This window comes from Pelophylax lessonae (genome assembly GCF_965119305.1).
Source record: "Pelophylax lessonae genome assembly, chromosome: 2".
Lineage (NCBI taxonomy): Eukaryota > Metazoa > Chordata > Amphibia > Anura > Ranidae > Pelophylax > Pelophylax lessonae.
Window position 1 is genome coordinate 359214415 of NC_138769.1, and position 15371 is coordinate 359229785.

Below are 15371 nucleotides of genomic sequence, written 5' to 3' on the forward strand. Positions count from 1 at the left end.
AAATAAAAAACTGAAAAATTGGGCGTGCAAAATTATTCAGCCCCTTTTACTTTCAGTGCAGCAAACTCTCTCCAGAAGTTCAGTGAGGATCTCTGAATGATCCAATGTTGACCTAAATGACTAATGATGATTAATAGAATCTACCTGTGTGTAATCAAGTCTCCGTATAAATGCACCTGCACTGTGATAGTCTCAGAGGTCCGTGTAAAGCGGATGTTCAGAGAGCATCATGAAGAACAAGGAACACACCAGGCAGGTCCAAGATACTGTTGTGGAGAAGTCTAAAGCCGGATTTGGATACAAAAATATTTGCCAAGCTTTAAACATCCCAAGGAGCACTGTGCAAGCGATAATATTGAAATGGAAGGAGTATCAGACCACCGCAAATCTACGAATACCTGGCCGTCCCTCTAAACTTTCAGCTCCTACAAGGAGAAGACTGATCAGAGATTGAGCCAAGAGGCCCATGATCACTCTGGATGAACTGCAGAGATCTACAGCTGAGGTGGGAGACTCTGTCCATAGGACAACAATCAGTCGTATACTGCACAAATCTGGCCTTTATGGAAGAGTGGCAAGAAGAAAGCCATTTTTTAAAGATATCCATAAAAAGTGTTGTTTAAAGTTTGCCACAAGCCACCTGGGAGACACACCAAACATGTGGAAGAAGGTGCTCTGGTCCGATGAAACCAAAATCGAACTTTCTCTGTCGCTCATTGACAGACGCAGTCCTCTTGATTAATAACATATTGGGTTATACTGCCCTCTACAGGAGTAGGACACTAGACGGAAGGAAAACGTTCTGGCCATACCTTAGGGGCAGTCCCAGAGGGTATATCCTCTCTCTCTCTCTCTCTCTCTCTCTCTGCTACAGGAAATCAGTTTTTTCTGTCTAGTTAGGAGTAAGGACCGAAGTTCCTTGCTGGGATCCTTGGTCCTGGCAAGATATTTTTTTTTTTTTTAGAAAGACTTTTTTAATAGACAACTTTTTTTTTTTCTCCAGTTGTTCCTGTGAGATCTTCAAGCAAGTACGCTGAACTGGGCGACGGGCTGGATGTTGAGATCCAGTGGTCACCCCAGTCAGCCTGCGAGCGCGTGCAGGCCCTAGCTCCGCGCTGGGTCGGCCGCAACCTAGTCCCACTGGACGGGGACTGACCCTGCGAGTTAAACGTCTCGCCTGGACGCCAACGACCAGTTGGAAACTGAGTCACGGCATCCATATTGGTCGACAGCCCCCCCACTTCGGTGGAGAGGGGTTCTGTCAAGAGTTGGCGCCCGCCTGGTTCCGGTATGGTGAGTAGAATGTTCCCCCTGACGGGTTTGTTGGTGAACGCGGGCCCCTCCCTGGGATGGTCGGACGCTCAGGATCCTGTGTCTCCCCTCTATCCTATAACAGGTCACAGATCCCCCAATTGAGTGTGATTGTGTGAATAAAAGACCAGGAGGCTTGGTTTGGGAGCTGACTATCTAAAGTCACTGTATAGTGGGCACTGTTAAGGGACTATGACTAAGGTCAGTGGCAATACTGTGATGATGGCCATATACAAAGAGCATCCTACCTGATAAGATTGCAAGACAGGCCGATGCCTGTGCCTGGACTACCGCCATCCGCAGGCTGCCATCCTCCCGCAGGCCGCCATCCTCCCGTGCCATCCTCCCACAGGCTCCCGCAGGCCGCATAGGCCGATAGCTCGTTCATAGGCCGCAGCAATCTTCCACAGGCCGCCGCCATTTTCGCGCGGGGCCGCCATCTTGGCGTAGCCTCGTGTCTCCAGCATGGGGGCTGCCATTTTGGAGATGACCAGCCACCTCGTGGAGAGACAGGGGAGGCGCCGGAAGGCGTGTAAAGGGGCGGAGCCGCCTCCTTTACCCGGGAAGAAGGGCCAAAGACTTCCTGTCTGTAACAGGACAGCGCTGAGGCAGGTTGATAGAAAACTTCTGTGCATCAGGTGGTGAGCCTTGGGGTCTCTCTCTCTCTCTGTGGGGTCCAAAGAAGCAGGTAACACTGAGGGGCACTGTTGCGCTGGGGGATTACAAAGAAAAAAAAAAAAAAAGTTTTTTTTACTTGGCAATTTTTTTGTCGCTGGCAAGTGTCTTGTATAATCATGGACCCTGCCACACATGTATCCCCACCTGATCCCCTCGAGGTGGCCGCAGGACCCTCCAGTACCCCACTTGTAATTGATGCATTATCAACAGTTTTGGAGTCTTTGGTATCCCGGTTGGAGGTGGCCTGTCAGGGACGGGGGTCAAGAAAGCGACCCCCGCCTACCCCTATTTCATCTGATACTTCAGATTCGGATTCTGAGCCGGTCACTGCAGCTGCAGGTCCCTCTTCTGGGGCTGCGGTCTCAGGTAATGTCTCCTCAGACAGTGAGGAGGACGTTCCTGCCTCCGCCATAGCACAAGAAGAAACGTTGGTGGACGCACTAGTTGTGTCTGTCCGGGAAACCTTAAGGCTTGAGGTTATACCGGCAGAGGTAACCGAGATGGAAATTCCTTTCGGTACTAGTAAACGTGCCAAAATGGCGAAGGTTTTTCCTTTACCCAAATGTTTTGGCAATAAGATTAAAGAGGAATGGGATCATCCGAAACGACCTCTGGCTGTTTCCAGACGCATTGCTAGGCGCTATCCGTTTGAGGAATCCCTCATTAAGAAATGGACGGTACCACCAGTGGTGGACCCACCGATTTCCAGACTAAATAAAACTTCTGTTATCCCGTTGGAGGATGCTCCGTCCTTTAAGGATCCGGTGGATCGAAAGGTAGAAGCGGAGTCCCGCACCATTTTTTCCCTGATAGGGTCAACCTTTAGGCCAGTGGTTGCCATTGGTTTAGTTTCGCAAACATTAACAGAATGGGCCAAATTGTTACGCCGTGACTTAAAGGGGAGAAGTATCCCCCCGGCAGCATCTGATTTGATGGAGCAAATTATACAAGGACTACAGTTCATCTGTGACGCCGCCCTGGATGCCACTCCCCTGTTAGGGCATGCATCTATGTCAGCAGTGGTCCTCAGACGTGTATTGTGGTTAAAGTGCTGGTCGGCGGATCTAGGTTCCAAGAAAACTTTGACTAATCTCCCTTTTCAGGAGGATCGCCTGTTTGGGGCCACCTTAGATGAGATTATAAAGGATGTCACTGGGGGCAAGAGCACTTTTTTGCCACAGACTGCTAAGGGCAAAGGACCTTGCAGCAGGCGAGGACCTTCCTTTACCGCTCATAAAAGGTTTGTTCGCTCCGCTGGGGCGAGCGAGAAGGGCAAAACTCCTTCAGGGGGTTTCAAAGGACGCTGGTCGGGTAAACAAAAGTCCGGCTCAGCCAAACCTGAAGATAAAACCAATACAGCCTGAAGGTGCGCCCCCACCCATCTCTGGGGTGGGGGGACGTCTTCACCGGTTTCCAGATCCATGACCTTACTGAAGCCCAGACGAAGGGGTTCAGGAGGCCGTGCGGTCAGGATACAGGATCGAGTTTCGATCACTTCTACCGGTGCGATTCTTCCCTTCCAACATTCATATGCTACAGGGAGCGGTAGTTCCCGTTCCTTGAGCAGAACGTTTTCTTCACTTTTTTCAAAGGTCATTTCCAGTTCCCTCCAGGAGAATTCTTCTAAAGGAGATTCTTTTCTAATGGAATCGGAATCCCGATTCCCTGGACAATCGGATCCGGTTGAGCGAACGGACCAGGGAGTCTCTGGTCTGGAGGCTTCGGTCCCCAATGCTCACCCAGGGGAAGTTACTCCTTCCGATAGGATCCAGGTTTCCGATAAATGTGTGGGAACTGAGAATGATCAGACTTTGTCTGATTTACTGGACCGAGCAGCTCCAGGGCAGCCCGGTTCGGATCCAGTTGGCCACGGCTGTGGCTTAGGTCAATCACCTAGGGGATTGGCAGGCAGACTATCTCAGCCGTCAGACTCTGGATCAAGGGGAATGGTCCCTTCATCCAGAGGTATTTCACCAGCGGTGCCTTCATTGGGGCACCCCGGGTGTGGATCTGTTGGCATCTCGGCTCAACAGGAAGGTGCTGAGGTTGGTAGCACGCGCCCGCGATCCTCTAGTGGACGCAAAAAGCGCGATGATCGTCCCGTGGGGGCAGTATCAGCTACGGTATGCCTTCCATCCTCTCAGGTTACTGCGGGAACTTCCTCGCAGAATAGAGGTGGAGGGAATTCCAGTTATCCTGGGAACTCCGGACGGACCTTGTCGAGCCTGGGAAAACGACTTGGTGAGGCTAGTCGCGGACGCTCCTTGGAGACTTCCTCTCAAGGAGGATCTGCTGTCTCACGGACCGGTCTTCCATCTTGCTTTACAATTGCTGGCTTCAACGGCCTGGCCATTGAGACTCAGGTACTGAAGGACAAGGGTTTGTCAGCTTCAGTTATTCCTACTCTAATCAAAGCAAGGAAGGCGACTTCCAGCAAAGTCTATTATCGCACATGGAGGTCTTATATTGCGTGGTGTGAATCGCTTGGATTTCCCCCACGTACCTATTCGGTGGCCCAAATCTTGGCCTTTCTGCAACAGGGGGTTGAGCAGAAGCTGTTCTTGAGCACTATCAAGGGTCAGGTTTCAGCGTTAGCAATCTTCTTTCAGAAACCTTTGGCTACTCATTCCTTGGTGCGGAATTTCATCCAGGGGGTGCGACACCTGGCTCCGCCAGTGCGCGCACCCTTACTGCCCTGGGATCTTAATTTAGTGTTGTCGGTTCTTCAGAAACCTCCCTTTGAAGATTTTAGGGAGATTCCCTTGCTTACATTATCCCAGAAGGTGGCCTTCTTGGTGGCTATCACTTCTGCACGCAGGGTGTCAGAACTGGCCGCATTATCTTGTCGTTCCCCATATCTGGTGGTTCATAGGGATAAGGTGGTTCTTCGTCCGAATCCATCCTTCCTTCCTAAAGTGGTTTCAGAGTTTCATCTGAATGAAGACATTGTATTGCCTTCCGTGTGTCCTAAGCCCAGTCATCCTCGGGAGTGTGCGTTACATTCCTTGGATGTGGTTCGGGCAATCAGGGTATACCTGAAGACTACGGACCCGTTTCGTAAAAAGGATTCACTTTTTGTGATCACGGATGGCCCCAAAAAGGGGTTGCCTGCTTCTGCCGCGACTATCTCCAAATGGATCAGACAGACGGTGCAGGCTTATTCTATTAAGGGTCGGGATCCTCCGTTCCCTGTCAAGGCGCACTCCACTCGGGCGCTTAGTGCTTCCTGGCCCTTCCGCCATCAGGCGTCAGTGGTCCAGGTATGCAAGGCGGCTACCTGGTCGTCGGTTCATACCTTTACAAAATTTTATAAAGTTGATGTGATGGCATCGTCGGATGACTCTTTTGGCCGCAAGGTTCTGCAGGCCGCAATTTGAGGAGACCGGTGGTCTACCTCGAGGGTTTTTTTCCGTTGGATTTTCAGTTGAGTCTCATCATTTGATTTAAATGAGCCTTTAAGACTTCTAGTCGGCACCGGTTGGGCCTTCTAGATTTGAATTTTTCGGTTATCCCACTCCTCATTTGTGGCACTGCTTTGGGACGTCCCAATGTGTTATTAATCAAGAGGATTGCGTCTGTCAATGAGCGACAGAGAAAAATGGATTTTTGTAAAATCTTACCGTAAAATCCTTTTTCTCTTAAGCTCATTGACAGACGCAGTACCCGCCCCTCGGTTTTTTTGAGTGGGGTTTGGTTAAATTCTCTGACACTGCTTTGTGACATAACTGACTTCCTGTAGCAGAGAGAGAGAGGATATACCCTCTGGGACTGCCCCTAAGGTGTGGCCAGAATGTTTTCCTTCCGTCTAGTGTCCTACTCCTGTAGAGGGCAGTATAACCCAATGTGTTATTAATCAAGAGGACTGCGTCTGTCAATGAGCTTAAGAGAAAAGGATTTTACGGTAAGATTTTACAAAAATCCATTTTTTTTTGGCAACAATGCAAAATGTTATGTTTGGCGTAAAAGCAACACAGCTCATCACCCTGAACACCCCATCCCCACTGTCAAATGATAGAGACGTACCCCAAGCGTCTTACAGCTGTAATCGCAGCACAAGGTGGCGCTACAAAGTATTAACTTAAGGGGGCTGTATAATTTTGCACGCCCAATTTTTCAGTTTTTTATTTGTTAAAAAAGTTTGAAATATCCAATAAATGTCGTTCCACTTCATGATTGTGTCCCACTTGTTGTTGATTCTTCACAAAAAATTACAGGTTTATATCTTTGTTTGAAGCCTGAAATGTGGCAAAAGGTTGCAAAGTTTAAGGGGGCCGAATACTTTCGCAAGGCACTGTATGTGCACATTGCAGCCTATTGCATTGAATGGACTGTCAAACACGGTGCAAAACTTGTTACTTACACAGCCCACTGTGTCCAAGTGTGAACAGGCCCTGTTGCTGAATGATAGTGGTTCTATAGTTGAACTTTCTTCATCCAAAAGCAGCTGTAATTTTTTAAACTTTTTTTTTTTTTGCATTTCAGATTCTATTACCTTGTATTACTTTAACAGTAGTGGAACATATGAGGAAGTTCCATTAAATGGAAAAGGGATTGCATGGTGGACAGATTACAACATTAAATTCCGGAATCCAACTAATGGCAATCTAAGCTTATCTGAGATCTTTAAAGGTGATTTGAAAAAAAAAAAAAATGGCTAAAATATGTAAATATAAATGAATATATGCAGTATACTGTATATTCAGCCTGGGAGCATGTATGCACTTTTTTAAGTATGTAGTCATGGGCTCAGCAAGGAATATGAAGAATAAATCCAAAAGGACATCGTGTATGCGGTTTTCTTATTTAAATAAAATCAGCTTTGTAATTTATGGAAGCATCTGATTTTTCACTCTGCTCCTCGCATACTGTAATTAATTAAATATATGCATGTAACTCATTTACTAACACAGATACAACACCCATTTTATTTGTAACTTATTGTAATTGGATGCAGTGATTTTATACCTAAGTGAACCTTATTTGGCAAATGGTGTTTTCTTAAATACCTCCAGGAACAGCACCGCCTATAAATTGGTCGAAGCCTGCGTACAACTTGTCAAGTGACCCGTATAATACCGGCTTCATAAATGAAGACTTTATCGTATGGATGAGAACATCAGCATTACCTACTTTTCGGAAGTTATACCGTAGAATTGACAGTGGAAATTTCTCATCTGGTCTGCCCGCAGGAGAGTACAAACTTGTGATTCAGTACAGTATCCTTTTCACAGAAACTGGGGAAAAAAAAAAAATGTGCCTGTATTTCTATTACCAATTTTAAAGCCCGGTTCACGTTTAATAGAGTGGGGGAAGGTTACAATAGAGCCTCTTTTAGGTGCTTATTGCTGAGAACAGGCAGTAATGGGAAATCCTCCAAAAGGGACACAGACAAAAACCATGTTTAGAAGAGCCAGGAAGGGTTGCAATGTGTGAGTATGCTTTTTATTGCTGTCGCTGCCCTCCTGCCTTGGGGGCAGCCCTCCCTCCCATTTTTTATTTCCATGATCTCAGAGGTCCAGAAAGTGAGATATAGTCTCCCCCATGGTGTCAGAGAAAAAAAAAATCCTCACTCTGTTCAATACAAAAAAAAAAAAAAAATAAAGGCTTTTAACCCCTTTAGGTCCTTGGGTTATATAAACTTTTTTTGACTAGACCAAATTGTGAAGTACATTACTGCATGTTTAAAATCACCTAACAGATTGTTGTAATAAGCAGAGAAATGAACAAAGACCGCATTGCGATCCGCTCCGGCACTTTTTTTTTTTTCACGGAGCTGATGACACTTGTGTCATCCGCTCTGTATGTCCGCATATCATCCCATCCGTTTGCGGATGATATACGGACATAATGTAAGTCTATGGGCATTGCGGATGTCAGCGGATGACACCGCTGACATCCGATTTTGCTTCCTTTCCGTTTTTTGAACGGAGGAAAAATAGGGTTCTGTTCCGTTCCAAAAAACGGAACAGAACTGAAAGGAAGAAAATCGGATGTCAGTGGATGGTATTCCGCTGACATCCGCAATGCCATTGACTTACATTATGTCCGTAAATCATCCGCAAAAAAATAGGATGATTTGCGGACATACGGAGCGCCCGTGTGAAAGGGCCCTAAATGATCAGAAGATCCTGCTGTATAAGCAGCTGAATTATAGGAAATACTGACCATTCTGTAAAAGTTGATCTTTCCACCTTTTGCCTCTGTAATTGGTTAATGTATTGGGTGGCTTTTTTGGCTATTAGGAATGCTCAGGAGGAATGAGGGGCATGTTCAAAATCAATTTGAAAAAAAAGCTCAGATTTGTATTCAACTTCAGCGGCCTGTAGCTCTAGATCTAATAGTTTTGATATTATGATTTTACTGATGCATATGCATTATTTTTATCAGATGGTCAACTTTACATTGTCAAGGGTTTTCACGGGACTATTTTAAGGTTACTCTTTGAGAGTGCCACTAATTACAAAAAAAAAAAAAAAAATAATTTAATTATCTTACTGCAAATAATGCACTTGCTCCTCCTGCATTTCGGAAAGGAAGAGTTGTCAACCAGCGTAGCTGGACAGCAAATGGGGCAAGTAAGTAAAACCACTGCCAACAGTTTCTTTAGGAAAAATAAAACTTTGATGAATAGGAAACCTTAACTATTTCTCAACAGATTATCCAGTATTAAGTTTTGGAGGAAAAAAGAAAATTGTCTTCAGCACCGTGTCTTGGATGGGAGGGAAGAACCCCTTTTTGGGCATAGCGTATCTTGTATTTGGTTCCTTATGTACATTCTTTGCAATCGTAATGCTCATTGTGTTTATAAAGTATCAGGGGAAGAATGATGATATCTAACACAACATAAACCTTACCACTGAAAGTGATTTTCAGATTTACCGTACCTAATGTTTACATGTCAAAATAAAATGCACACATTACATTCCTATAATAAATATTTCATGAACTTTAAACCATAAAGGACTGATTCAAACTTAATCATAATGGAATGCATTTAAATTTCCTTTGATACCTCATTTGCAGGACCTTACTGATGCAAGGCAATTCTTTGTAGGTTTGTTACATGAAAATACCATAGCGATAGGGTTTTCCACTTCAAGAACTGGGAACCCCCCCTTTGGATTCTTAATGGTAATAGTTTCTGCTCTGTCTTAACATTTCTTTACACACCCTGTACTTCCACTTACTGACTTTTTAACTTTTGTTAAGATAAATGAATGTGATGTCACTGTGAAAAGTTACTTGGCCATATGTAAATAATCCTATGTGTTTCTTTCTTCTGTAGTTTAATATGTACATGTACAATCTTCTATATGAGCTACAACCCCCAAAGTATGGCAGGAATATGAAAAAATTGCAGGTAGTGCCTAAAATTGCTTTCTAAAAAAATGTTCTAACAAAAATCTAAGTGAAAATCCATATACTTTTTCAGAATACTGGTCTAGGACCATTAAAATGGGAAGTGGGGGGCAGCAAATAAAGGAATGTACAAAATATAAACTTGTTTAATGTGCATACTGATTTTGTTTTAGGTGTAATACAATAAAATGTTCCTTTTTAAATATTCTGTCTCGGATGATTTATTTGTTGCACAGCCATCCAGCTCAAAGGAGATCATCAGCATTGTAATTAACCACTTGCTGCCCGACCACCCTTAATGACGGCGGAGCAGTGCGGCTCTTGTCCTATGTCGTCGTCCAAGACGTCCATGTGATTTGCTGTGTCCAATCACAGATGGTCACATGTATATGAGGATTAAGTAAGTGCCGTTTACCGGCTCTCCTCCCCTCACACTGTCAGTGTTTGGCAAGGAGAGCCGATCAGCGGTTCCTCCTCAAAGGGGGGTCTAGGACAGGTAATCAAGGCAGTGATCATCAGTGCCCTGATTACAGTAAACTTAAAAACCGTGCCCATAGTGCTACCAGTCAGTGCCCATCAGTGCTGCCTGTCAATGCCACCCATCAGTGTGGCATATTAGTACCTCTTCATCAGTGTGGCATATTAGTACCTCTTCATCAGTGCCTATCAGTGCCCATCAGTGCAGCCTCATCAGCGCACATAAGTGAAGGAGAAAAAATATTTATTTTCTAAATTTACTGACAGAAAATAAGAAACTTTTTTTTATTTTTTTTATTTTTCTCAAAATGTCTGTGTCTTTCTCTGTTCTCTGGAACTCATTACTCAGGGGCTTAGTCCTTGCAATCAGATCCTCAAAGCAGTCTCTGTGCCCCCGGAGCTGTGGTGTGAAATGCAGGCAGGCATGGGAGAGACTGCCAGTGTTGCTGCTTTTTACAGGTAAACTTTTTGCTTTCAGTTCACATAAATGGGAATCTGTCATCCTGCTTATTAATTAGTAATAGCCCCACCACCACCTAACTCTTCTATATGCTCCCTTGCTGCCCTATTCACCTACTGTGACAATTGGCCCTAAAGACTAACTCCACATTTTAAACTAGGTTACAGCCATATTTCGGGTGTAACATTGTGCCACGTCGATCCCCAACCCTTGACCTCATGCAGGGCCCCTTCTCTCCAGTGGCAGCTGTCCGATTTGAATTTTGTTCTGCTGTGTGTGGCTTTGCCTGCACAGCTGCATCATTCATTCACCAAAACCAAGGAATGAATAAACTACACGTCCTGCCTTCCACAGCGAGTGATGAACTTCTCAGTGAAACACAAGTGCGGTAATCACTGCACTGTAGTTTATTGACACTTCTAGTTCTTTAAGGGCTCATTCACTCTAAAAAGTGATCCAGGGCAGAATATGTTGACTCCTCGCGATGCATACTAGGTGCGATTTTACTACCGCTTTAATACAATGATCAGTGGTAATACTATAAACTGTCACTGTACTAATGACACTGGCTGGGAAGGGGTTAATATCTAGGCGAATTAAGGGGTTAAATATGTGCCTATGTGTAATATGTGCTGCTTTTACTATGAGATCGCTCAGATGAGAAACTAACAGACCGCTCCCTCTGTACAGAGCACTGTGTTGTTTACCAACACAGAGCTCTGGGCTACAATCTTACACAGTTGATCACTGAATAATTGGCTGGGACTTGTTCACAGGCCCCCGCTGTGTATGATCACAGTGGGAGCCGGCCGGGTGGGGAGCACATACGCAAGCCCAAAACTGGAAGTAGGCAGTGACGTACAGATAGGTTGTTTTGCCTACAGCGGCCGCCCATCCTCAGTACATTGTGGATGGGCGGTTCCTAGGTGGTTAAAAAAGTTTTCCCCCAGGATTCACACCTTTTTCTAACAGGATTGAGTTAGTGAAAATAGTGTAGAAATACAGGGCTTGCAATAATAAAATGACTATTGCGTTTAATGAACAAAATAGGTGATTATAGAGCAGTGTTCTGATCTTTTATGACCCATTTACACTAAAGTGACCCTTTGCAGTGTGTTGTGTTAAGGCAGTCCAATCCTTGTAAATGGGTTTCCAATGCACCACAACGTATGGAAAAAAAAAAAAAAATGTGCATGTTTTTTCAAACAAAGCATAACATGTGAGTTATGCCTCGTACACACGCAACGATTATCGGCCGACCGATCATCCGACTTTTGTCCAGAGTGGTGTTTTATTGGTTGGAATGTGCCTAGACTGCACACACATTTTCTCGGCCAACAAAAATCTACTTCAAAAGTGATGTCGTGCTGGTTTACTTTCCGTGTGTTTTTTCTTCTCTGACCATGCCCAGTCTTGCTCATCAGATTTTTGTCTGCCGAAATCTGTACTGACTGACGGAAAATCGGCCGTTGTGTTGATGGCCAACAAAAATTTTATAGCCTGCACACCAGATTTTTTTCGGCCGAAAAGTCAGAGTCGGTTGTCGGAAGCATCATACTAACAAGCCGAAAATCGGCCGATCGGACGTTGGCCGAAAATTCCCGGCCAATAATCGATGCGTGTGTACGGGGCTTTAGCCTATCCTGCCTCCAACTAACAACTGAACTCTTCCATCAGCTCATCTCCCACAGTTATTACCTTTTGTACCACTTGCCCCCCTATTAGATTGTAAGCTCTTATGACCCACTCCTCAACCATCCTCCTAAGAACATTAACCATGAGTACAAGAACTATGTACCTAAATCTGCTCGGGTTGAAGCCCTCAGGCTGGTTCATGACTCTAACATTGCTGGGCATTTTGGGATTTCTAAGACAGAACATTGATCATGTTCATTTTGATGGCGGATCACAAGAAAGATGTCAAAAGCTACATGGCCTCGTGCCTGACCTTTGTACACAATAAGTGTTGCAGAGTGCGATCACTGGGTGCAGCGGAGTCCATTCAGATCAGACATTGTGGAGTAAACAGGAACTGGCTTATTTATTAGAACATAACACAGAAATCAAACATGTCACCTCATCATTTGTAATAAGAACACAGACAGGAAGAGATAACCAACTAGTTCAGTGCAGTGTACAGGAAATGACAACACATCATAGAGAATGCATAGCATATCACTTAGCATTAGCGACATCTACTGTCCTATTTGTGAACTGCAGTTTATTTGTAATAAGCTAAAAGCTGTTGTATCTCCAACAATAAGACACCCCAAGATTCTCCTTTGGGGTTGCTCCAGCCACTATCCTCTATCAAGACCATGGGGGTTAATCTCTATGGACTTTGTGCTGGCTCTTCCACCTCTGCAAGAAATGACTACTATCTTGGAAGTCGTCAACCGTCCCAGTAAGATAGCTCATTTTATATCTGTTAAAGGGGTACCTTCTGCTGAACAAACTGCAGAGTTGATGGTTCGAGAGGTCTTTACACTACGTGGAATTCCTGACAGAGAGCAGTTTACGTACTTCTAAATTTTGGTAAAGCTTTTGCTCCGCTTTAGGCATAACAGTTAATGTCATCTGCTTTTCATTCTCAGTCTAATAGCCAGACCGGGAGGACCATTCAAAGTTTGGAGCAGTACCTTCGATGTTTTGTCACTTATCTTCGGGATGACAATATCAATCCTGTAAAATGATGTGTGTTGCAATATGCATAGTGCTCTACAATACATGGAAGGGCCATTTACACCTTGTGGCAACATGTTAACCACTTGCCAACTGCAATACTTATATATGTTGTTGTTTGCAAGTGGTTTACCAGGATTATGGCTGAAGATATTAGCCATAACCCTGGTGTTGTTTTTTTATAGCCAGGGGCTGGCTTGCTCATGAAAGTGTTTTAAGCTGCTTATGAGCCGCTGCAACGTTTTCCAAAGTGGTGGGAGGGGACCCACTGGTGTTTCTTGGTCTTACCATTTCCACTGGTTTGCCCTAGAAATGATCCGTCGGTGCTGCCAGCTGGCCACACGGGTAATCAAAGAATAGATCTGCTTTGATTGCCTCTATGGCCTTGGAAGGACCAAAGTGACGTAACAACATCACTTCTTTTCCAGGCTAGGGTAACAAGTTGTTTTTTTTTTTTTTTTTTTTTTTTTAAAGCAAAATATAAAAAAAATGCATAAGAAAGAAAAAGAAATGTAAAGTCGCGCACACATATGTAAATGGTATTCGCACCACATATGTGAGCTAACACTGCAAACGGTAGAGCGAGATCAATAATTCTAGAACTAGACCTCCTCTGTAACTCTAAACAGGTAACCTGTAAAGGAATTTAAAGTGTCGCCTATGGAGATTTTTGACTACTGTAGTTTGTCGCCATTCCATGAGCATCCCCGGTTGTTCTCTTCTGGTGGCGCTGTGACTACATGCTTCTTATTGCGAGTGAGTGATACCCTTGTGGAAAGTGATATGTATTCCTCTATTCAAATACAGTGCCTTGCGGAAGTATTCGGCCCCCTTGAACTTTGTGACCTTTTGCCACATTTCAGGCTTCAAACATAAAGATATAAAACTGTAATTTTTTTATGAAGAATCAACAACAAGTGGGACACAATCCTGAAGTGGAACGAAATTTATTGGATATTTCAAACTTTTTTAACAAATAAAAAACTGAAAAATTGGGTGTGCAAAATTATTTAGCCCCCTTAAGTTAATACTTTGTAGCACCACCTTTTGCTGCGATTACAGCTGTAAGTCGCTTGGGGTATGTCTCTATCAGTTTTGCACATCGAGAGACTGAAATTTTTGCCCATTCCTCCTTGCAAAACAGCTCGAGCTCAGTGAGGTTGGATGGAGAGCGTTTGTGAACAGCAGTTTTCAGTTCTTTCCACAGATTCTCGATTGGATTCAGGTCTGGACTTTGACTTGGCCATTCTAACACCTGGATATGTTTATTTGTGAACCATTCCATTGTAGATTTTGATTTATGTTTTGGATCATTGTCTTGTTGGAAGACAAATCTCCGTCCCAGTCTCAGGTCTTTTGCAGACTCCATCAGGTTTTCTTCCAGAATGGTCCTGTATTTGGCTCTATCCATCTTCCCATCAATTTTAATCTTCCCTGTCCCTGTTGAAGAAAAGCAGGCCCAAACCATGATGCTACCACCACCATGTTTGACAGTGGGGATGGTGTGTTCAGGGTGATGAACTGTTTTGCTTTTACGCCAAACATAACGTTTTGCATTGTTGCCAAAAAGTTCGATTTTGGTTTCATCTGACCAGAGCTGCTTCTTCCACATGTTTGGTGTGTCTCCCAGGTGGCTTGTGGCAAACTTTAAATGACACTTTTTATGGATATCTTTAAGAAATGGCTTTCTTCTTGCCACTCTTCCATAAAGGCCAGATTTGTGCAGTATACGACTGATTGTTGTCCTATGGACAGAGTCTCCCACCTCAGCTGTAGATCTCTGCAGTTCATCCAGAGTGATCATGGGCCTCTTGGCTGCATCTCTGATCAGTCTTCTCCTTGTATGAGCTGAAAGTTTAGAGGGACGGCCAGGTCTTCGTAGATTTGCAGTGGTCTGATACTCCTTCCATTTCAATATTATCGCTTGCACAGTGCTCCTTGGGATGTTTAAAGCTTGGGAAATCTTTTTGTATCCAAATCCGACTTTAAACTTCTCCACAACAGTATCTCGGACCTGCCTGATGTTTTCCTTGTTCTTCATGATGCTCTCTGGGCTTTAAACGGACCTCTGAGACTATCACAGTGCAGGTGCATTTATACGGAGACTTGATTACACACAGGTGGATTCTATTTATCATCATTAGTCATTTAGGTCAACATTGGATCATTCAGAGATCCTCACTGAACTTCTGGAGAGAGTTTGCTGCACTGAAAGTAAAGGGGCTGAATAATTTTGCACGCCCAATTTTTCAGTTTTTTATTTAACAAAGTTTGAAATATCCAATAAATTTCATTCCACTTCATGATTGTGTACCACTTGTTGTTGATTCTTCACAAAAAATTACAGTTTTATATCTTTATGTTTGAAGCCTGAAATGTGGCAAAAGGTCGCAAAGTTCAAGGG

General features: G+C 44.2%; 1 protein-coding gene across 1 annotated transcript in view; it reads left to right on the forward strand.

Annotated features, from left to right (window-relative positions):
- The window catches only part of LOC309547378 (cell cycle control protein 50B-like), a 45972-nt gene extending 36816 nt beyond the window's left edge, over positions 1 to 9156 (forward strand). The window contains exons 6-8 of the mRNA XM_082247221.1: positions 6472 to 6618; positions 7002 to 7205; positions 8645 to 9156. Coding sequence (XP_082103347.1) covers positions 6472 to 6618; positions 7002 to 7205; positions 8645 to 8826 — 533 coding nt within the window. The 3' untranslated portion in view covers positions 8827 to 9156. The remainder of the gene's footprint in view (positions 1 to 6471; positions 6619 to 7001; positions 7206 to 8644) is intronic.
- Positions 9157 to 15371: the final 6215 nt, after the last annotated feature.